Source organism: Strigops habroptila, chromosome 12, assembly GCF_004027225.2.
Source record: "Strigops habroptila isolate Jane chromosome 12, bStrHab1.2.pri, whole genome shotgun sequence".
NCBI classification, from domain to species: Eukaryota; Metazoa; Chordata; class Aves; order Psittaciformes; family Psittacidae; genus Strigops; species Strigops habroptila.
In genome coordinates, this window is record NC_044288.2 from 762,658 (window position 1) to 786,196 (window position 23,539).

Genomic DNA, 23,539 nt, shown 5'->3' on the forward strand with positions numbered 1-23,539 from the left:
CCACAAGGGCTGTGCAGAGCCAGCTGCTTCTGCACAGGGCACCATGGTCCTGTCTGAGGAGCTGGGAGCCGGGCAGTTCTATTCCTAAGACAAAATAAACAGTATCTGCATCTTTATATTTAAATGTTATTTTAATGTTTAGCTCTTTTTATGTCATACTTAAAGTTTTCTGAGATGTTTTATCCAGTGCTATGAAAATTAACATCTTCATCTGTTGACCTTCATGAGCAAAGCATTTATCTACTCTAGCTATCTGCTAGGATTTGAGAAGAAGTACACTCCCAAGTTTCTTGTGCACTAAAGCTCCGTTGTGAACTGCCTCAGTGTGGTTGGGGCGCTCAGGAGAAAATTGGATCAGATCCAAGGGAAACATCCAAAATACCTTCCTTTAATGACAGTGCCAGATACTGAAGCAATTACTGTGAAAGCACTGGATTTAAATATGATATTCAAGTGAAAGCAGCTCTGTGGTTATAAAAAGAGAGATAGTAATAGAAAAAAGCCTCCCATGAGTATCCACGAACAATAGAAAGCAGCCCAGGCTCAGATGTTATCCAAGGTATGGTACAAACAGAACACAAAAGCTCAAGAAGTAGCCTGTTGTCCTCATGTCAGCGTTCACCTCACAATAAAAACAACCTGATTGCTTTGGCTGCCTCTTTGTTCAGAGATCTAAAGGAAGCTCTGTCTTCCTCTGGGTGCAAGGGCTCTGCCTACCAGACAGCCCTAGTGGAGTGAGAGGCTGCAGGGTAATGTCACATCTGGAAGCTGCTGCTAGGGCTTTGGAAGCACAGTTGCTGCTGCCAGATGTTGGCCCCATTCTGGCTGGGCATATAGCTTTACTTTGCTTTTGATGGAGTGGACTTTAGAACAACTAGTCAAATTATGGGCACGTTTCTAAGCACATGAACCATTAGCTCACAGCTGGGTCTGAAGTGTGAACTGGAAGAGGAGAGCGGGCTGATGCCCCTTCTTTGTGTTGCATGTTCTTCTATGAGACTTGCCCTTCCCTGGTAGTTTGCTATGAAGGGGTCTTGCCTTGAGCAAGAGGTTGAACTAGAGACCTCCAGGGACTCCTTCCAGTTATTCTGTGATTCAACTTGTTTTTCCTTACACAGGGGCTATTTCAGAGCCTATGACACTTGTGACCATAGCAGCAGAGCTGAGATGCCACCATCACAGCAGACATCTCTGCTTTGTGCTCATGTGCCCTGTCACATTGCCTGGCACAGTCTTGTGTGCTGCAGCTCTTTCTTGGAGGGTAATGGAACATGCCCTTCCCATGGGCTGCTTTTTCTCCCAGCTTTGAATATTTGGATTTCTCTTAGTAAAGCAAACTGTTAGTGATATAACGGGAGTTGACAGGCACAAGTGGTTTTGTAAAGAAAATCAAAGTGTATTGTGCTTCAGTATTCAGGGTTTTCTCTTGCTCTTCTCTCCACACACCTAATTTCATAATAGACAAGGCAAACAACAGACACAGGTCTATCACTTTCAATCAACAGCACAAATATTTAGTCAATAACATTCACATTAATGAGCACCTGGGGCAGAAGCACATTTCAATGTTGACTCAGCCTCTTTATAGCCCTTTGCTTTCTCTGCTGTGACTGATGATTGCTTTCTGTGCTCTGAGCCCAGACCTAGTGTCATGGTTTAAGCCCAGCTGACAGGTAGGTACCACACAGCTGCTCGCTCACTCCCTACATCCCCAGTGGGATGCAGATGAGAATCAGGAAGAAGGTAAAGACCCCTGGGTTGAGAGAAGAACAGTTTAATCATTGAAATACAAGTAAAATATAATAACAATAATAATGACGATGATGATAATAGTGAAATAGAGAGGAACAAACCCCACGAAAGACAAGAGGTGCACAATACAATTGCTCACCAACTGCTGACTGATATCCAGCCTGACCCAAGCAGGTAACTACCCCGGTTTCTATCCCAGCAAGAGGTGCTGTGGGATGGAATACCCCTTTGGCTAGTTTGCGCCAGGTGTCCTGTCTCTGCTCCATCCCAGCTTCTTGTGCCCCTCCTCACTGGCAGAGCATGAGACTGAAAAGTCCTTGATCAGGGTAAGTGCTACTGAGCAACAGCTAAACCATTGGTGTGTTACCAGCATTATTCCCAGAATAAAGCCACAAGACAGCACTGCACCAGATACTGGGAAGAGAATTAACTCTATCCCAGCCAAAACCAGGTCACCCAGCCAGTAACAGATATGGCAATAACATGTTGCACAGGCTCTGGGTACTCCTCTGTGTCAGTTCTCAACATCTCTTTCAGAGACACCGCATGCAATCTCTGTCTCACTGAACGTGGGGTGCAAGGGATGTGCTGCTCTGTTCCTGGACAAGTTTTACCTGAGGGGATTCAGGCATTACAATGACAGCTCATGACAGGTTTAATTTAAAACTATATCAATTCAGTGAATCAGGAGTACTTTGTCCTTGATTCCTGGTGGGCTGCTGCCTTGACCTTTGGCTCTGAGCTGCCAGAACGCAAGAACTCAAGTGCTGTTAACCTAGAAACAGGACCCCATATATCTTGGGAGTTCAGCATGGACACCGAGAGTTGACAGTCCATCTGTGTGAGAGCTGGGGAAGGCTCCCAGGGTACATGACTGCAGAACAGCTCTGCCACAGGCATTTGTCATGGAGAATTAAACTGCTGCGTGCTACTGATGTGCCAGCATCTTTATAGCTGTTCATCATGGCATCCCCCCTGAAGAGTGAAAGAAAGTTTATTTCCCCAAATCTATTTTTCCATGGAGCTTTTTTCCTGGCATTGGGTTGACTGAGTCTCTTTACTGGACCTGTTACAAGGTGAGCATCAGAGCTCCTTTCCAATCCTTTCCAATGTTTAATATCCACTTTTCAAGTGTGAACATGAGAGCACAGAGACTCAGCCAGATGTGTTTGACAGAGCTTGGCATGTATCACTTTGTTCCTGGGACATCAGCCACAGGACAAACAGAAAAGCTTATGTGAATGTCAATAAATGGCCAGGATTAACTGGCCGTTACTGGGGACCCAAGAGAAGGACCCTGTCTGGGAGCTCATGCATGAGTCTGCTCTCATGTCATGAATCATTCAATGCTGTTGCTATGCCAAGTGATGCTTCTGCTCTTCTTCCTCTGACTGCATGCTGCAGCTTTTCACACGGCTGGTTACAGATTAAGGATACTTGCAGCGTGCCTCCAAGTCCAGATACCTGCTTCCATCACTTAATGAGTTGACCTGCACCATTCTGTCCTCACCATACACCCGAGACTTCCCAGAGCTGTAATAAATTCCCACCTTTGATTGTTTTACTCCTTTATGACAACTGGAAGCTTTGCAATGAGATTGTGGGATGGGCAGGAGCTGCCGTTCTCCCTGCATTCTAGTTGGGATTTCCCTTGCTTCATTGTGCGTCTGTTGCCCTTTCACTGTGCACAGCTGAGAAGAGTCTGGCTTCATGTTCTCTATAACCCTGTCAGTTAGCTGAAGACTACACTTAGATCCCTCTTTCCCTTACCTTTTCCAAGATGAGCCCTTCAGCCTCTCCTAAGCAATGTGCTCCAGCGCCCTCATTGCCTTAGTGCCCTCCAGTGGGTTGTCTCCATCCCTGATGCCAGCACCACATGCACTGGCCAGAAAAACACCACCCAACCAGTGGAAGAACAGTGCTGACAGGGGCTTCCTCTCCCCTGCGGGAGGAAATTGCTGCTTACCTGCAACAGAATTATTCTTCTATGTGTCAATAAGACCTGTGACCTCATGGAGCTTCAGTGACTAAACACAGCTTCTTGGAAGCTGGCTGTCCTCCTCAGCCATCTTCTCATTCAGAACGTTCAGACAGGTTCAAGTCACTCTTTGGGAAAGGCATCTCCAGCAAAGCAGCTCCAGGCTCTGGTATGAGTTACCTTAGCAATGATAAGACAGGTTTTGTGTTTTGATACTGGAGAATAAACCTTTGTAAAGGCAAAATAAACCTTCTGTAGAGAAGCGGTGCCTGAAGAACTAACTCTCCATATGCCAGCATCTGCCTGTGGGATTTGGAATGTGACAAAAACGTGGAATTCAGAGGAAAATGACTCATGTGGGAAGAGCAAGTACTGTGAGTTGCCTTCTTTTTTGGAATGTCTGGGTCTTTAATTCCATTTCTAATGTTGAAAGTGAGATGACATCAAATACCAAAGAGCAGAAAGGATTCCTGAGCCAAAAGGAGGGACCTCACTTGATGCATCTGCCTTCCTTAGCCAAAGTGAATTTCTTTGACAAGAAGCCAGTACATTTTGCTGTTGGTTGGTTAACCTCAAAGAAGGATACTGCTAGGCTCAGAGGAAATAGACGTAAATTAGCAATGGGCAAATTTAGGTTGAAAATGAGGAGGGTTCTATCTATTAGTGTTCTGACCATAGCAGTGAGCAAAAGCAGTTTTGAGGTACTTCTTGTACCAGGATGACATCAGCCTCCCCTGTTCTCCTCTAGTCTAGGCTTGGCAAGATTTACAGAGGGAAAAAGCATGTTCCCTGTGCCCTGTCGAAAGAGTAAAAAGATAACATATCTCAGAAAAGAATAGTTACATTCTTTTTCTAAGCAGGACATCCAACACAGGATATTAAATAAAACACTGATTTTGACCTTATAAAGCAGGAGTGAAATGAGCTATATCTGTTATTAAGCAAGAGAGTGTCTGGATGATCAAAGCCAGAGGGAGAACACCCAAAGGCCAGTTTTCATCCCAAAAATTCCCTTTGGTTTTCCCAGTCAGACTAAGGAAAAGCCACCAGGCACTTCATTTCTCTGCATGGAATTCATGTTCCTGAACAGTATCTAGCATTCTAAGGTTCTCCCCCTCTACTTGACCCTGGTGAGGCCACATCTGGAGCACTGTGTCCAGTACAAGAAAGACAAGGAACTACTGGGAGGGGTTCAGCGGAGGCCACAAGGATGCTCAGGGGTCTGGAGCATCTCTCTTATGAGGAGAGACTGCGGGAGCTGGGCCGGGTTAGCCTAGAGAAGAGCAGCCCGAGAGGGGATCCCATCAATGCAGATCAATACCTCAAAGGTGGGTGCCATAAGGATGGTGCCAGATTCTTTCCCTGTGTTGTGAGGGGTCTGTCCTCTGTGTACAGCATGAGGGGTCCCTGCTCCAGCTGAGTGACTGGCCTGGGGTGGCCACAGCCCACAGAGCAGCATCCACTCTGCTGCTGCACTGCAAGATTCCCTTGAGTATCTCTTGCCCCGAGGGTGGAATTCATTCCTCAGCTGGAGATATGAAAAAGCCAACTTCTTCCCTTGCACATTGTATCACACCAAACACATGCTCACCCACGGCACAACACCCACATTGTTTGGAAGGAAAATAAACTAAGAGGCATCTTCTCCAGGCTTTCGAAGAACATCTATTGTAGCTACACTTGTCTCTAGGAAATTCGAGACGCTCAAAAGATTCACCACATCTCCTCTCCCAGCCTGGAAGTGAAGTGAAGCTGCAAGGGATTGGGGGGGGGGGGGGGTTGGTATAAGATGCATACTTTCGTGGTGCACTTTGAAGAGCGCCCGTTTTCCTCTCATTCTGAAGTGACGCTGCAGCTTTATGACCTTCACAATACCTGTGAAGGCCTTCTTTGGCTTCAAAACATCTTCTAAGTCCTAAATGGCATTGGGGAATCGATGAAATGCTGCTGTTCCTGGAAGTAGCTCTTAGAGGTGGTGAAGTTGGGAACAAACCCTCTGAAATATGTGGACAAAACACGACCTCAGGGCAGCTGCAGCAGACTAGTGAGTATGAAGGGCATCCCACTGGTGCAGGGTGGTGCGGGCAGCAAAGCCTGGCTATCCGCAGTAGGAAGTGTGCAGGAATCATGAGAGGATCTAGTGTTTTGAAATGAGTCCAATATGTAAATTGCTGCCAGAGGGATCTGGAGGCAGCTGCTTGGCAATGGCTCATTTAAAACCTGCTGAAGGCCAAATGACAACGCAAAGGTGCCATTGCTTCTTCCAAGACCTTGGCTCTATTGGAATTGCTTCTATAGAAATGTTTTGTGGAGGGTTTGAACAAAGTTATTGCTTCCCTGAAAAAACAAACCCCACCAAACCAGCTTTCGTTTCTCAATAGAGACTAAAACCAGTTAAAACCCACTAACTGCATCTCTCTGAAGAGCTGGAATCAGCACTCGGTGTCTCCTAGGTTTGGATGCAGGAGGTCTGTGCTGCTAGAGGGACTACAAGGCTGCAGTTAGAGGTAAGCTGATGGTCAAGCCCACCCATCCACGCTCTCAGCCCACCTCCATGCCTGACCATCGGTGCTGCCTGCGCGGCCTTTCAGGGCATCACCATTATCTCACTGGCTTATTTGTCTAAAACCCACTAGAAATAACGACCCCGTGGCCCGCCCGGGTGATGTGTCACGGCACCGGGGACACGGCACAGGCGGTGGAGCCCTGTCCCTATCCCTGCGCTCCACTTCTCCCGCCTGTGCCGTATCCCTGGTACCAGGATCACCGAGGGGGGTGAGTGCAGGCTCGATCCCCATCCCCATCCCCGGCCCGGGGCTCCCCTCGCAGGCATCGTGGGCGCCTCCGGTGTCGGTGCCGGTCCCCGGCTTCCCATGGGCAGCGCCGCGGCCGGCCCCGGGGCTGAGCGAGAAGCCGCCGCCGCGCCCGGTGCGGAGCGGAGCGGAGCGGGACGCAGGGGCTGGCGCTGCGAGCCCCGCCGGGGCCGCCGGTATTTAGGGCGGGCGCCGCCAGAGCCGGGCGAGAGCGGGACGGCGGGGACGGCAGGTGAGTGTCGACCGGTGGCTGATGCCGGCTCCGACGGAGCGGGTCCCGGGCGCGGGGTTGGGGGGAGCCCCGGTTGAAGTTGGGTCCCGCGGCCGCCCCGTGCCCCGGCGGCTCCGGGGAGCAGAGAAGCTGCCGCCGCTCCGGAGCCGGTGCCGGAGCCGGGGTGGGGAGAGAGGTGGAGGCCGGGGCCTGCGGCGGCTTCGCTTCGGCTCGGTGGGTGCCGGTGGATGCGGTTCCTCGCCGGCATCGCCCAACCGATCCGCGGCCGGGTGCGCGGAGTCGAGCGGCGCCGGACACGGGCACCCGTCGTGAGAGTTTATCTGCCAGGGAGGCTTCGCTTTCCTGGGCAGTTTAGAGTCTGACATGGGTATTGCGGGTCTGTTCTCCAGGCGTGGGGCGGTTCTGGGTTAATGAAGTGACCACTTTAAAAGTGGGGTTTTATGTGGATTGCCCGGGGGAAGCTCCGGGGCAGCACGGCTCTGAGAGGGGTCTGGCTGCGATTGTCCCAGCATTATTGCACACCGTTGGGGTTTGTTTACCATGAGTGACCCGGCTGCCTGGCTTCACCCTCACTCCTGCTTCAGGTATGATGGTGACCCAGTGTCACCTCCATTCAGGTGCCAGCACAAAGCCAGGTGTCCTCACCAATCCATGCTCATGTACCTGCTTGTATGCAAGCAGGATTCCCAGGGCAAAGCCCACCATTTTCTCCCTTGGAGGCAATGGACTGTCACCATGCCACGTGCCTGCAACAAATGATGAACATGGACCACTTCTGGGATGAGCTTTAGTACTGCAGCAAAGAGAAGGAGCCAGCCAAGGACAAGGACAAGGACAAGGACTGCCAGCATTACCCTGCCATCATGAGATGGTCCTGATTCTTCCAGGATACTGTAGGAAGCAATACATGACAAGGACTTCAAGGAGAATAACGTTTTCCAGAGAGACAGTCCTTTTCCCAGTTGTGAGACTGACATAAACCCCAAGGAAGAAACTTCCTTCACAAAACTAAGTAGCCAACTGACTTGAGAGTGATGGGAATTACTTTACCAGTCATTGTAACTTCCTCATCACAGGAACTGTTGTCAATGGAGTGTTAAACAGATTATTCCAGGAAGCAGTGGCTGGGATCTGTGAGGTTTCTCAAGGCAAATTTACTTTTCTTTTTCATGTTAAGGTGGCATCATAAGAAAGGATTTAGGCTGTACATCACGAATGCTTCTCAAGTATTAAAAGGAACAAACATCAGACAAATTGTCAATCTGTTGTTTTTCATTTTGCCTGTAACATGGTTTCCCATTTACCCCCAAATCCTGACAGTCTTGAGTAGCATCCTCACCAGTCATCCCTCACCTCTGATTGTTCTAGCTCCTTTGCAGCTGATGGCTGCTGCCTTGGTTTCTATAGCTGGAGAAATCCGGATGGGTCCTATGTGGGAATGCTACTTCATAGTGCCTTACAAATATTCAAGAATCAAAGTTACAAGTATTGTATATCAGGGGACCTTGTGTCTGTATCCTAGAAAATGAGTAAGAAGGCAGAGGACTATACCAAAGTTCAGTGCAGTGAGAAAGGAGGGTAGAGAATGAGTAGGGAGCAACACTCAGAAAGCCAGAGACACATGTAAACCACTGCCGAGATTGATGCTGTAGTCTGTCAAGAGAACATTTTGGTACCTTCTGCCTCACACAGTCATGGGGCTTCTTTCCTCCTGTCCGTGCTCTGCAATGGTGGAGGCTAGGGCTCTGGTGCCCCAATGGCAGCCAGTGACAGTTATTATCAGCAACCGTGTACCCTTACCATCTGCAAGCTATTCCTAAAGGCTCAGTCTTCCTTGCTTTGGTTAAATCCCTCTCCTTTCAGAGGTATTAGTCACATCCACGGGGAACGGATATTTCTTCCTGTTCTGCAGCAAGCTTTCATGCATATACTGTTGAGCATCTCCCTCAGCTGTGTCCTTTCTAGCCCAGACATCCCTGTTCATTCTCTTCCCTGCTGAATGCAGAGCTCTCATCTTATTCCTCGTTACACACTTGCCAAGGTCTTTGCCCTTTTGCCAAGGTACAAGATCAATGACACCGCTGACAGTGCAAGCTGGTCCTACGCTACATGGAGCTTTTACCTAGCTGATTATTCTCCATCACACAATAGGGCAGCTGCTCATTCCTACCTGAACTAAATACCTTGTACTTGTTCTTAAACTCGAGTTTAATCTTAATCCTGTTCCCTAGCATGCTGATAGCCCTCCAGTGTCATTTCACTGGATGAAGGATGCCACTGACTTCATCACCCAAACCATTACTGACAGTCTCAGCTACTGGGCCTCCTTGTTCCCATCACGGTAGAATTGCTGTGTGTTTCTTTCTGCATGTGTAGGTTAAATCCCTGTGCGTTCTCTGACACATTTAGCCGCCAGCTTGAGGTCATTCAAGCAAAAGTTGATCCCAGTTTTCTCCTGAATTGCCTTCGGGACAGAGGGTGGATGAGTTCCTTCTTCCAAGAAGTGTAAGACTGTGTTTCAAAGCGCATTCTGAATTTATTTACTAGGTTAGGAAGTGCTGCCTTCTGAAGCTGCTTCATTCTCTGTGTTGGCAATAAGGGGATATGCTCTGATTACATGTCTGCAGAACAATTCTACCACCCTATCTCGTCTTTTTAAGGCTTGGCTGTGTATTTACATGCAAGTATTAGCACCCCAAGCAATGCTTTCCAAGCCCCTCCACAGGCAAAGTTGTAGGATACTTTCTGGGGAAAAAAATGTAATTGTTCTTGACTTCTGGGCTGGAGAAAAGGTCAGGCAAGGAAAAATGGCTACAGCACAAATGTGAAACTTGGTGCTTGTGGATGGCCCTGAGAAATCCTAGTGGACCACTGTGCTCAGAGATGAAGTTGCATGGGAATGCCTGAGCACACTGATACCAAGCTAAACCCAGCTTCAGCAAGGGACCTGCAGAGCACAGTGCGGTGCTGAACTGAGCAGGAATAGTTTGGATGAGACCTGTGAGAACTTTTCCTTCTGTCATCTCTTTCCAGCATTTATGTTTATCTTTACAAGTGCCAAGCTTTGAACACTGAGGACTTTGAATGCGCTGGGCTTGTCCAGAACACTCTGTAGGAGCCTAATTCCCATTGCTCCATTGAATGAACGCTAACATTTTGTCAACTTAAAGAGAAAGGAATTAGAACATCATTAAACACTTGGAAAAATCCCTGAGTCTGAAAACAGCCCAGAGCACTCTGTAGGGAGTTGTAACAGTGATGCCCCACCCTTTTCTAAGTGGGCTCCATGCTTCATGGCAGGTACTCAGGAGACCCCTGCCTGATCTCCCATCTTTGCTCCAGCTCTCCTGCTGTCCTCCACAGACTCCAGGCAAGGCTGGCAGGTTCAAGTTGGACTTTGAAGTGCTGGAATGACTCCAGGTTTCCTTTGCAGGTCATGGAAAGAAGCGAGCACCAGCTAAAACAGGCTTCTAGGACAGAAGGGAAAAAGAATCTCCATAGAGGGAGCCTGAGAGGTTTGACCACTCTTTAGATGTCAGACGTGCCAGGTCAGGCCTTCTGTATCAGACCATCCAGATCAGAGTTAGTGTCACTCTTCTTGTCCCGTATTCCCCCTTGCAGGCATTTGGGCACAGTCTGCATTACAATCTCACATCCCACAGTATTTCATTTGCCCTTACAGTTCCACTTATTATATGACATCAAATTATAGTGGGAAAGGAAACATGAGAAAGAAAAAGCTTGTTGGAGATTTTGCACTGTGCATGTTTGTCATCAGGGAGTTTATGAGAGTTTAGGTAATGCCAGAGCTAAGAGCTCCAGCCCCTGCTCCCTCCAAAGAAATGATCAGTAACGTTGCAGTGTTGTATTTGCCAGCATCACTGCCCACTAAATCCCAACCTTTCTCTTTGATAAGTAATCATAGAATAGTTAGGGCTGGAGAGGACCTGAAGGTCATCTAGTTCCATCACCCCTGCCATATGAGGTGTAACAGCAGTTGTAACTTGGTAGTTAGCAACACGTTGGATAGCTAATGCATATTGGTGTGTATAAACACAAGAGAGAAAAAATATCAATACTTTCTTGAAAGCTGATCAAAACTAGAAGGTGGGAGAAGGGAGAGAAGGAGTTAAACATTGCCAGTATTTGCTTGCCAGTTATCACAGTTGCTTATTTAACATGGGAAATGTTTTATATACAATTTATCATAGAGTACTGTTCTCTGTACCAAAAAATAAACCCAAAGCAGGCATACCTGATTTACTTTGAAATAGTCACTATAAGCCTAGCATTAGAGATTTAGTTGTGCTGCACGAACTATGCTGGAGTGACTGTATGCAGTGTCATGTATACTCTCCTAGAAACATGAACTCTTTTGCACCAGCTCCCCTTACAGTCAGGGAAGAGAGATGCTCAGCCCTACAGGGCTCAGCTGCCTGCCGGGGCTGACCAGCTCACAGTGAGTTTTTACCTGTCTAAATGGACTGTGAAGAATTCACCTTAAGTTTGGCACTTTCTGATGCATCCCGAAGTAGGGGGCAAGGAGAAGAACATTGAAAACACTGCTCATCTTACTGATTTTATAACCAGTGCAAAACGTACATACATACCAAACAGAACTGATGCATCAGTATAGACCTAAGCAAAGCACAGCTGTTTTTTTTCCTAATAAAAAGTTTAGAAAATGTACAGTTCATTGTATCATGACTAACCCCATACAGTGTTATCCGTCAACAGTTGATCTATACTTAGGTTTGAAGTTTGTTGTTTTGATTTGTGATGAGCTGGACAACTCCTGAAGTGCAACAGCCCTGCAGAATTCAGCTATAGTGAGGCAGACAGAGCACAGAAAGGTCAGGAGGGGGCAAACTAGCTATGAGTGGAGTATGACAGCTCTGCTTCTGGAAACACGGTGTAGTATTAAAGAATTGTTTGGTGTTGATGCGAAGTACACCTGAGATCTCAAAAACATCCTGGATAATCAGAATAACCAGTCTAACCAGTTACTTGCTACTGCCTAAACACATGAGAAATTCAGGTGCAAACTCATGCTCATGGTTTCAGGTCAGAGCCTGAATTTTTAATCATTTTTTTCTCCTAACACAGATACCTGCAAAAATCAGGAGATAGGATCCCGTGTAAAATGTCAGGGTGGGATGAGTAAGTGAAAACTAGTCCCCAGGCGCACAGAGGTGTGAGTAGAGCTGGGTATGTGTCTGGACGCACTGCCTGGTGCCTACAGGCATATGCAATACCTGCCTGGCACCAACCCAGGAGGAATTCACCCTTCAGCCTGTGCTGAGAGAGGCACCCACTGAGCAGTGGCCAAATGAGAGCCTGGACTGGGGCAGGACCCTGTGCTCTCAGCCTGAGACTGGGAGCAGTCCCTGTTTCCTCCTGCCAAACAAAGTGGTCCTGAAAAGCTGAACCTTGCTCAGTCCTCCCTGCTTGGAGCAAGAGACAGTGGAGGAGCTGGAGCCAGAGCTGTAGGAAATGTCACTCTGCCATGCACATCACTGGGTGAGAACAGAGGAGCAAAGAAAGACCTTGCATGAGGGCTGCACGTTGCCACTTCCTAGAGATGCTCTGGGCTTCTCCCAAAACCTGTGATGTCCTTCCAGCTCACCGTCCTTGCTCGAGCAGAAAACAGAGGAGCAATTGCAGTAGTGCCCATCCCTCTCTCCCAGGGACCTGGCAGCTTGTCTTAGGGACACTTTGGTAGATTCCCCACATTTTGCTCTGAGTTTAGCTTGTGTGGGCGATGCTGAAATCTCCTCGTCATATGACAACACTCACTTCTATTCTAGATTACTCTGCTGTCTTTTCAAGGAGCTGACTCGAAGTCCAAATGGCACATCAGCTTGTAAGCAAGCTCCCGTTACAGTTCTTAAACCAGTCCACCCAATAACTTCTTTATTTCTGACGGCAATGTGGCAGTCTTTTCAGTACACAGTGCAGCCTACGCCTACTTTATTGTACAGGGGACGTATAGATTTTATTTCCTGTCAGTTTTAGTGTATCTTATTTATAGCTTTTGCAAAATGGCAGGTACTTCAGGCAGCTTAATCCAAAGTCAGAAAATGTGGTTACTTTTGCAGCTCACTGATGCATGCAAACATTGTACAGATTTCACACTATATTTTACAGATTTTCCTCATTTTTTACTTTTACACAGGCTTCATCTTTTCTGCAGATCCTATTTTTCAGTGCAGAACACTCTGTCATTGCTTTGTTTTTGTCCTAGAAGCTGCATCCTGATTTGATTGGGATCTATGGACTGGCAGATTCCTATAGCTTATTCTAAACATATTCCATGATGTTTGAACAGGGTTCTCATCTCCAAGTTGGACTCCACAGATACCCTCATGCTGCATGCTTGAGTCAATTGTCCTAAATACACAAGAACTTGCTTTAAAATCTCCCCCTCTTTTGAGTTCTCCCACGAACTGTCTCTTTCTAGAGTGTGATTCCCGTTTGGACTGCCATCTGGTGTCTGTCAGCTCACTCTGGGAGCAGCTTTATTACTGCTCAAGGTTTCAGCATGAGAGAATAGACCTGTTTTCTTTAGACAAGATAGCGGGTTATACCTCCACATGAAAAATCAGAATCGATTGCAAAAAGATGGGAGAGCAAATGGATTTTCAGTAGTTTGCTGAACTTCAGCTCTCTTCTCAGCCAACCCTTTGCAATTCCCCTGGTTGTTACCCAGCTACAAGGGGAGAGAATGAATTCCCTAATTCCTCTCACTTCAGTGTGACCTTGGAACGTTCCACTTATTAAAAGACATTTCATCTTGTTCTCCATTTTCCATATTCTATTCAGTGAAAGAGCAAATTCTGTATTTTCATTTCAACATACTTATTGGTGTATCCATTACTTACCTCACGCCAGCACAGATCTGCAGGGGTTCACCAAAGCGTTCTCTTACTGTGGAGCCAGCTGCACCATTCCATGCCTGGCTGGATGTGGTTCTGAGCAGCCTGATCTAGGGGAAGATGTTCCTGCTCATTGCAGGGGGGTTGGACTAGATGACCTTTGACGGTCCCTTCCAACCCAAACTATTCTGTGATTCTGTAATTCCATGAAATTGTTGTCTAAAAGACTCACCCCATTCTCCAGAAATGGCATCTGTGTTCCAGAAGGGACAGAAATGGGTCATGACTTCCTTTACTGGACTGGATATCCTTGGCCTCTCTTGGCGCAGAGCTGCAGCTCCATGTCAGCACAGCCCACATGATGGCACTTGGTCGTAACTCAGCCTCCTGCTTTTGAGGTTACCTGCCCTGCTGCAGTTTGGTTTCTCCTCCAACCTAACCAGGCTGGAGACCCTGCCCTGCTGCCTTGCCTTCACTATGTTAGTTTAACTGCAGAGCTGGAACAGCAGACAAAATCAGAAAACAACGGAGAAGATAAAGAAAATGTCTCACAGAGAAATCAGTTGAACTTTACCATCACTGTTCACTAAAGAGAATTTGGAGGATGTTTACAAGTGGAACCTTTATTTCAGGCCAAAGTGAACATCACATCTCCACTGTCAGACAGTGCTCAGCTAAAGAGTTCAATGCAACTCAAGATCCAAAATGCAATGGTATCAGCGAGGGTGTTCAGCCTCCACTTAAAACTCCTTTGGCACCCGTCATCTGCAAGACAGCTTCTGTGGTACCAGTTTCCAAAGAGATCTGGGCAACTGCTTATCCATAGGCCTGATGTCTGTACCTAGCCAGTTTGCAAAGACTAGAATAAACAATAGTATTACTGTACACATAGTAAATATGGTGTTTTGGGGAACAGTAAAAGCTCAGGCTTTTGGAAAGGTAAGTTATACCTCACCAATCTGTTGAAGTAATTACAAAAAGCTGATGTGGACTGAGTAAAGTCCAACTGGTATAATCACTTGGACTCTCAAGAGACTTTAAGTGATCTGGGAAGTACATGAATAGTGAGGTGGTGACATCTGCTGATGAAACAAAGCTCTTCGGGGTAATAAAGACAAGGACTGAATGTGCAGAGCTGCAAAGACCCTTAGTTAAAAGTGTGAGAAGGAATACAAGACAGATAGATGCAAAAAGTGAGCAAAGCAAACAGGAAAAAATGCTGATGTCACCACTCGTGGCTTTGGAATTATATTAATTGGGACTGTTCTGTGGAAATGTCAGATCAGGCTATGGAATGATTAAAAAAAAGGCAAAGTAAATCTCAGAAATCATTAGGCAAGAAATTGAGAAGAGAGCAGAAACTATTATTATGCTGCAGTAAAATCAATGGTGTATCCACATCTTCAACACTTCGTGGTTCTGGTCCCTCTGTCTCAAAAAGAACATATCAGAATTGTGAAAGCATCAGAAAAAGGCAACAGGGTTGAGCCATTGTCAGAGAAAGGTGACTGGATTTGATGGACTTTGGTCAATGTGGTCATTCTTACGTTCAAAAGTTGAACCTTTGCTCAGTGTCACAAAAATGGTCATTAGAAAGCTGGGTTAGCCTTCCTGCTAAAAAATCCAAGGCATTTAGTGTGAAATAGGAGACTCTTCAAGGTCCCTTTATTGGAAAAACACACCTCAGAAGAAAAAGCATCTTTAAAAATGTTTGACTCACAGAAGGTGGTTGCTTATAACAAAATCAAACACTCAAACCTGACAAGTGTTGTTTCTTATGTCAGGATTCAGGAGCTCAAGAAAGGCTGTTTGACACTGAAGTGTTAATGTTTCATGTAAGTATATGATGCTCTTGCTCCACAGATTCCTAACTGAGTGACTCTCAGCTCTGTTTCAGATGTACCAGTTATGAGTTACAGAGGTGTTTCTTCTCGATGGTTCGGAGGAGGCTGGCCTGGTGACTATCTTCGTCGAGAAGTTCAGTGTCTCTCTTTTTAGCCCTCACAGAATGTTTCAAAGCTGTTCAAGGACCATATTCACGATCTCTTTCAAGAAAGCTTGGGCTGGCATAACGTAAGTGACATTCTGGTACTCGTGGGGGGATCTGAGTCAGAGGTCTCAAGGAAATCTGTCTTAGGATGTTTTCTTCAGGTTTGTAAAGATTTCAAGTTACACTAAGTGAATCTAAAGAAACGCATGGAAAGCCTGTAGATTGCAGACTGTGATACCTCAACGACCGCAACTCTTATATCACCATTCTGTACTAAAAAATTTGCTTTCTTTTTCCAGAACCCCTTCACCAGCCTATTCTTCCTCTTTTGAGGGGATCACTACTCCAGAAGTCATTACAGTCATTCACCATGTGCATGATCAGGAGCATCTCAGTTCTTGGAACATGTTGTGAGATTCACTGCCAACGGATTGAGTTCTGGTACCCAACACCTGACTTCAGCATTTGAAGACTGAATGTTGAAGAGAAAACCTCACTGGTCTGCAGGAATAAATGAAAACCGAGCTCTGAGCTTTTCAAAAAGAGGTCTTGATTTACAATTCTGGCAGAAATGATGGTTACAGAAGGAATGCAGACAGTATTGGTTTATATCTTGGGTACTCTACTAATAAAGGGTCCCTTATAAATATCAAAAACGTGACATTCAGCTAACAGAGAGGAAGAGAAAATACTCTTGAGGGTAGCTTTGTCCCAAGCACAGGGGCATCAATTACATGCCCAGATGTTTCTTTTTCGACATCTCACTCTTCAGTATTGATTGATGCAGCTTTGCAGAAGATGAGTTGAGAAAGGAGGTGTGAATAAAAGGTAATAAAGAATGATTTAGTCACCTGCAAGATGAAAATGAAAAACACCTAAGTTCCCACCACTTACAGTACTCATGTTGTGGTAGTGCTTGTATTGTCAGACACCAGAATCATGTCTGGATGATTACGTTAACATTTTGCTTTAACAATGATGTCATTGATGTGATGTGATGGAAAATGTAACTTAGGAGAGTACCTGAAGTTTTCAACAAGTTAATATTTCTTCAGTGTTGGGCTCTAGTATGAAAAGTTCTATTTCAGCAAAAAAATAAGCATCTTCCTTCATCGTCCCAGAAAGATTACACTGGAAGGTGAGAAGTGAAATCAGAGCAGAGGATGACTCAGTATAACCACTCAGCAGAGCTCTCTCTCCAGAGCTCAGCAAATAAGTCATTAAATTTCACTGAAGCGCCACTGGCTTTGGATGAAAGGACACTATTAGGGCTGAAGATTTCCTTGTCAGTCCTTCTGTCTGTTCTAACTTTGGCAACGGTCCTTGCAAATGTTTTTGTTGTTATTACCATTTTTGTGACTCGAAAGCTCCACACACCTGCGAATTACCTCATTGGCTCCTTGGCAGTGACTGATCTTTTAGTGTCTGTCCTAGTAATGCCCATCAGTATTGCTTACACTGTCACCCACACATGGGCCTTTGGCCAAGTGCTGTGTGATATCTGGTTATCGTCAGACATCACATGCTGCACAGCCTCAATCCTACACCTCTGTGTCATTGCACTCGACAGATATTGGGCTATCACAGATGCTTTGGAATATGCCAAACGCCGGACGACTGGCCGAGCAGCGCTCATGATTGCTGTGGTCTGGATGATCTCTATTAGCATTTCTGTGCCACCATTTTTCTGGAGGCAAGTGAAAGCTCCTGAAGAAATTGCAAAGTGTAGTGTGAACACAGATCAAATTTCCTACACAATTTATTCCACTTGTGGAGCTTTTTACATCCCAACTGTGCTCCTCCTCATCTTGTACGGGAGAATCTATATAGCGGCTCGATCCAGGATCCTGAGGCCACCCTCATTATATGGGAAACGTTTTACTACAGCACACCTGATTACTGGCTCTGCTGGGTCTTCCCTCTGCTCCATTAATGCTAGTCTTCATGAAGGGCATTCCCATTCAGGTGGATCCCCAATATTTATCAATAATGTTAAAATAAAGCTTGCAGATAGTGTCCTGGAAAGGAAGAGAATTTCTGCTGCAAGAGAAAGGAAAGCCACCAAAACTTTAGGCATTATTCTGGGAGCTTTCATTTTCTGCTGGCTTCCTTTTTTTGTCATGTCACTAGTCCTGCCAATCTGCCAAGATGCTTGTTGGTTTCATCCCATCCTCCTGGACTTCTTTACATGGTTAGGTTATTTAAACTCACTGATCAATCCAGTCATTTATACAGCTTTTAATGAAGAATTTAAACAGGCTTTCCAAAAACTAATACATTTCAAGAAGTGTTCATCTTGAGCCTCTCTTGTCGTGTTACTGACCCTTGTGCAACCTTGCAACCTACCTGGAACCTTCCTGTGCTTTTATTCCTGAGGCAGAGAGTCATAATTGCCATCTCTGCTGCTACCCTGCGCTGTGCATTTAACTGGGAACTTCCTGCCAATTTGGTACTTTCTGTCTGGAACTCTCTATCCCATAACAGAACGTGTCTGTGGTCTCTGCAGTGATCATCTGTGTATATAAGATCAACACATGAAGTAAGCTTTGCAACAAGTGATGGAGAGTGAACCAGAGAGCTGAGTTTGTGTGACGAAATGACACGTTATCCAATTCTGCCACGCCTTTGTACCCTGATGGGAGGAAAATGTGTGTATAGTTCCAGGACAGTATTCCTGCTGTATTTTATTAACAATTTACGTAGGCTGAGAAAGCATCTGGAGAGCAGGCTCTGATGTCTGCGTTTCCCATGGCATGTACCCTAGCCATTTGCAACTGATCAGACCTGTAACTTGGTGTGATACAGCCTGGCTGTAAGCAGCAGAGCATAGAAGGCATGGCATGTGCGTAAGTTCTGTGGGTATTTGACAAATACTGCATTTTAAGCTCTGCTTTTGGTGAACTGTAGAAAGAAGGTTCATTTATCTGAAATAATTTTGACACCTTTTATCATTAATAAAAGAGCCAGTGCAGAAACACTACAAAATAAATAGCATGAAAATTATGGAAAAGTATTTCAATCTTGTATTTCTGTTACTTAACTTTTTTGCATGCACAAACTGAAACAGGAAAATATATAGTTAGTGCCAATGTGGAATAACTGGGACCTAAAAAAGAGTCGGAAGGTTCACTCCTTGGTGACAAGAAATGGAGAGGTAGAGACGCGAGAATTAAGCGACATGTCCAGGTCCGCCACAGCTCGTCAGCCTCTCATTTGTGTTTGTTGCACAGTCTTGCAGCTTCCTCCTGTTGCTGGTGCCTCTGCTGAGGACTGGACCATGAAGTGCGTGCCCCAGGAACACCCACATGCTGCAGAATCAGGCAGAGCAGTTGTGTAAAAGTCCCAGGATTGTAGTCCTCTCTCTCACAGTACACGCTGAGGGCAGTTGAAGCTGCCCTGTTTGGGACACAGCTGCTCTCCCCTCCTAAGAGAGAGCTGATCTAGCTCAGTCCAGCTCAGAACTTTTGATGGTGGCACTACCTGGCCATGTCCACCCTGTCTGCTTCCAGAGAGGGTCCACAGTTCCCACTGGCAGGGGTGGTTCTCTCACCCATGCTCACTCCTTGTGCGTTGCCTGGGGACACGTGAGCTGACACGCGCCACAGCCGTACTGCGGGCACTGTGGACACTCTCCTCCTTTCAACTCAGGGATTATGGGGTGTTATCTATGTTTCGTAGGAAGATGATCCACTACTATTCTTTGGGCTTTTATTTATAAGACACTGTTCGATTCAAGAGCAAACAGAATTCACAGCTCAATTCAAGAGGCCCTGTCTTTAATTAGATCATAGGCTAATTAAAAAAGGCACATGGTCTAATATTACACCATTCTTAATGCTGGTAAATATTTGATAAAGTGCTTCAGGAACTCATATTGGAAAAAATAGTAACATGGAACTGGCACAGGAAAACATCAGCTAAGGATCATAAATGAAAGATAAATAACACCCAATAATCTCAGAGTTGAAAGGAGGAGGTTATCATGTCCCAGAGATCAATGTCCATATTTATCATGTCATTAATGCTCTGTGGATCGCAGTCAGCAGTACACAAATGTACTTCACAGAAGGCACATGAGGGCTGCATGATTTCTAAGTGCCTCTCTGGTGAAGCTCTTGCAATATTGAGCACGTAGGTAAGTTAAAAGACCTTTTTTTTTCATTTGTATAGACACTATTGTGGTTGTCCCAGCAGAGAGCTATTTCAATGATAATTCAATTCAATGATAATATGGATTTTATTGAAAACACAAGAAATAGCTAAATAAAAGTCAAAGCATGTCTGTGTGTTCACTGCAGCACCCCACAATTACATTTCAGTGCGGGTTATTCCTACAACTGGGGAAGGGGATGAGTGTTAGCAACGAGGAGTCACCATGGCTGAAGGCTGGCAAGACAATGGAAGTGGAAGCTGCTCACTCCTCCTGGGCCAAGCCTGAATCTTGCAATGTGAAGGAAAGATGGCCATGGGAAGTGTGAGGGTTGAAGCAATACTGCCACACTTACCAATCCAGAGATGGAGGAACAAATGTTGTATGTGTAAGACTACTCTCTCTGCAGTAAACCTTAAGAGCCCTTGAAGGAATGCCAGGAGGGGTGGTTGGAGGTATGGATCCCAAGCAATTTCTATTATGACAATCTGGCTACAGGCGCTCAGTAGCTCTTGTCACTCAAAGGTGAGGAATTCCCAATAGCTTTAGCAAAATTCATTTAACTTTTCTGAGTTCTGTTTTAATGCAGCCAAGATGCTTCTGCCAAAAATGCCAATGACCAGGCACATATTCCACACACTTGTCAATAACAGGTTCTGCATTTAGATTTCAGCACCAGCGAAACAGGAGGAGGAAATGTAGGTTACTAGGTAATGAAGTCAAGAGCCCTCTCAACCAGATTTCCTCCAAGCCGCCTTATTCACATACACACCACCTCCAGCTTCTGGTGGCAACAGTCACATTTTCACAGCAGCTGTGTTGCCAGCATCTTGTAACCGAGAGGGAGGCCCCTTTCCTGAAGGATCCCATAGTAACTAATTGCCAGTTGGACTTCATATAGTTGATATGACCCTTCAGCCCAACCATCCACCCAGTTTCTCACTCACTTCACACTCCACTTACCCAGTCCAAATCTCACCAACTTGGCTACAAGTAAACTGCTGAGAGACCATGTCAAAGGCCTTGATAAGTCAAGGCTATTACCAAGCAATACAACACCAAGTGCCCTCCTGTTGTCCACACAGGCTGTTGCCTCATTGTAGAAGGTAATGAGGTTGGTCATTGGTAAATCCCTGATGGCTGCTCCCAGTCCTTCTTGCCCTTCATGTGCTTCGAAATAGCTTCCAGGAGGATGTGCTGTCCACTCTTCCCAGGGACTGAGTTAAGGCTGACCAGCTGGTAGTTGTGTGGATCCTCCTTGCCATTTCTGACAACAGGTATGACATTTGTCCTTTTTCAAATCATCAGGAACTTTTACCAATTACCAGGACCTTTCAAAGATGAGAGAAACCAGTCTTGAGTTTTGGCAAGTATCCTTGGCACCCTCAAATGCATCCCTTCTGGTCCCATGTGTAGGCCTAATTCAGCTGACATTTTTAAGATGTCTGCTGCAGGAAGGAGTGAAACACGCTCTAAACTCAACTGAATTTAATGACAAAAAAAAGCATATGCTTTTTGACCAAGAGGAAGAGAGCAGCAATGTGAACAGAATAAGACAACTACCTGCTTCTGATGTTGCTGCTTGCTCCTGAGTGCCTTTGTTACTAACCTTGAGATGGCTGCAGGATCCTAGGGGTGGTAATAGTAGTAATGGTAATGGTGGTATCTCACTGATCCTAGGAACAAGAAACAGTTACACACACACACACACACACATACAAAAAACAACAAACCAAACAAAACTTATGTTGGTTGCCAAATAGAGTCCTGATAATGATGTGACTAGCAAGCTAGACTGCAGTGCTGCCCACGCAGGCATACATCTATTTCTTCTTCCTGCTTACTGCATTTAGTAATGTTCCTAAACCATGTGTGGCACCTAGCACAGCTAAGGCTTCGGCTCTGTCAGGAGCTTTTAGAAACTAGTTTAATAAATATCAGGATCTTACCATGACTCTGATGTTATAAACACTTAAAGCCTGTATACCTGGGATCACGTAATAACAGAAGAGTCTCCACTTCCATTAAAAAATGATAATAAAAATAAATCTAGTCTTACTCTGTAGAGAGAAGCAAGAGATTTTGATGTGATGGATAGCACTGGCTCAGACAACAGTGGGCTGATTCAGCTCACTAAACTGGCAGAAAAGTATTCACTCTGCCTTAATTTTCTGCCAATTTGATGAACTGAACAGATGCCAGAACTGGTGCAACAGAAGCAGCACAGACACTTCTGTGTCCTGAAACAAGCAGTTTCAGGAGGGAAGCAGCACTGCGTGTATCGTCACCAGCAAGCTGCTAGATTAACTTAGACACCTCATTTAAATTCACCATAGAAACAGCAAGTACAGAATAGCAAGAATATCTGAAGAGTCAGTTCAGGACTTTGTGAACTGGAAGATGACTCAGACAGACATTTTTCATAGCCACTGAGAAATCTGTTCCCCGTGAGCTTGTTTAATCCCTTTTCAACCTCATGCCTCTGGTGTTCATGGCATCCTGCAGCCATCCGCTTCTCACGTTATCAAGCTGTGCACAAACTGCAGGAGATACTTTTGTTTGTTTAAACCTACTACACCTCCATGGGTCCCCTGTTATCATACACGCTGACAGCTTCTGTTGCTTCCCCATATTATTCATGATTTTATGGGTGTTTGTCATCTCTCCTCACCCATCATCTCTGGTCACATCTGCCCATATTACCCACACCCTGCACCCTTGGAAATAAACCACCTTTCTAACAAGTACCATGAGAAGAGGAGGCTGCCACTCCACAGTGATATCTTCCAAGTAAGAAAGAGATTGCTGCTTCCCCCCCCAGCTTCAACCCACCCTGCTATTGCTGTCTGCCCACAAGCAGAGTGGTCCTCTCCAGCCCACCCTACACCAGTGCACCACCTCTGGCACACCTCCTCCTCCACTCCCCCATGCCTCTGCCCCCTCCTCCCCTCCCAGTCCCTGGGTTGTAGTTTTTCCCCCTCCTGGTCCCCTTTACTCTTGAGGGTGAGTTGGGCTCCCCTACTTTGCTCCTATTTGTATGCCTACAAAAGGTACCTCCCAGTCCAGCCAAAAGCTGGATCTGCCTCTTCCCCTTGTTACATCCCCCATTCCACTTGTCCCTTTCTGTCCTTTTGTCTGGTGCTTCCACTGACTGCACTAAGTCCCCATGAAGAAAACCCAAAACACTTGCTCCTTCCCCTCAGAGCAGCCAGAGCTTCCTTCTTTCTCCTCTCTCCATCTAGGTCACGTATCGCGTTTCCTTCCCTGGGACAGAACTTGCCCATTCCCTAACCTCACACCACCGAGTTCCTTTCTCCGGGGTATCTGCCTCGGCAGCTGCAGCCCTGTCGCCACAGCCACTGTATCACCAGATGCAGCCGTGCCACTTCCAACAGCTCCACGTCCCTCTGGTGCTGCTGCCCCACAGCTGGACCAGGACTGCAGGGGGGGAGCATCCCCGCCATGACCTGCTGCTTGAGGAGGAAAGCCGGTAACAAAGGCAGATTCAGTGAAGGCCCTGGAAGACAAACCCCTCTGTGCCACCCCACCTCCGCTTCTCTGCTCTGTCCTCCTGTGCCGGGCAGGGCGGCAGCACCCGCGGAGGCACCAGCCCCTCCAGAGCCCCGAGGCGGCGGCCACCGGTGGGGCTCGTTCGGGGGACACAAACCCACCGCGACAACAGTCCCGCAGCACCCGCTCCCAGCCTCTCAACCGTGTCCCTCCCGCCACCGCTCCCCTCCGGGCAGCCC

General features: G+C 46.4%; 1 protein-coding gene and 1 long non-coding RNA gene across 2 annotated transcripts; one reads left to right on the forward strand and one right to left on the reverse strand.

Annotated features, from left to right (window-relative positions):
• The first annotated feature begins 16,368 nt into the window (after positions 1-16,368).
• On the forward strand, positions 16,369-19,056 carry HTR1D (5-hydroxytryptamine receptor 1D). Its single transcript, XM_030504673.1, has one exon. It carries the CDS (start codon positions 16,804-16,806, stop codon positions 17,938-17,940), a length of 1,137 nt encoding a protein of 378 aa, XP_030360533.1. The 5' UTR covers positions 16,369-16,803; the 3' UTR covers positions 17,941-19,056.
• Positions 19,057-19,858: 802 nt separating this feature from the next.
• Positions 19,859-23,532, reverse strand: LOC115615944. The gene is made up of 3 exons (XR_003994187.1): positions 23,083-23,532; positions 21,400-21,466; positions 19,859-21,121 (listed from the first exon to the last, which is right to left on the reverse strand). It is a non-coding gene; the product is annotated as an uncharacterized LOC115615944 (long non-coding RNA).
• Between the last annotated feature and the right edge of the window lie 7 nt (positions 23,533-23,539).

Coding starts and splice junctions, on each gene's coding strand:
- HTR1D (XM_030504673.1), top strand. CDS start 16,804: ATGACTCAGTATAACCACTCAGCAGAGCTCTCTCTCCAGAGCTCAGCA.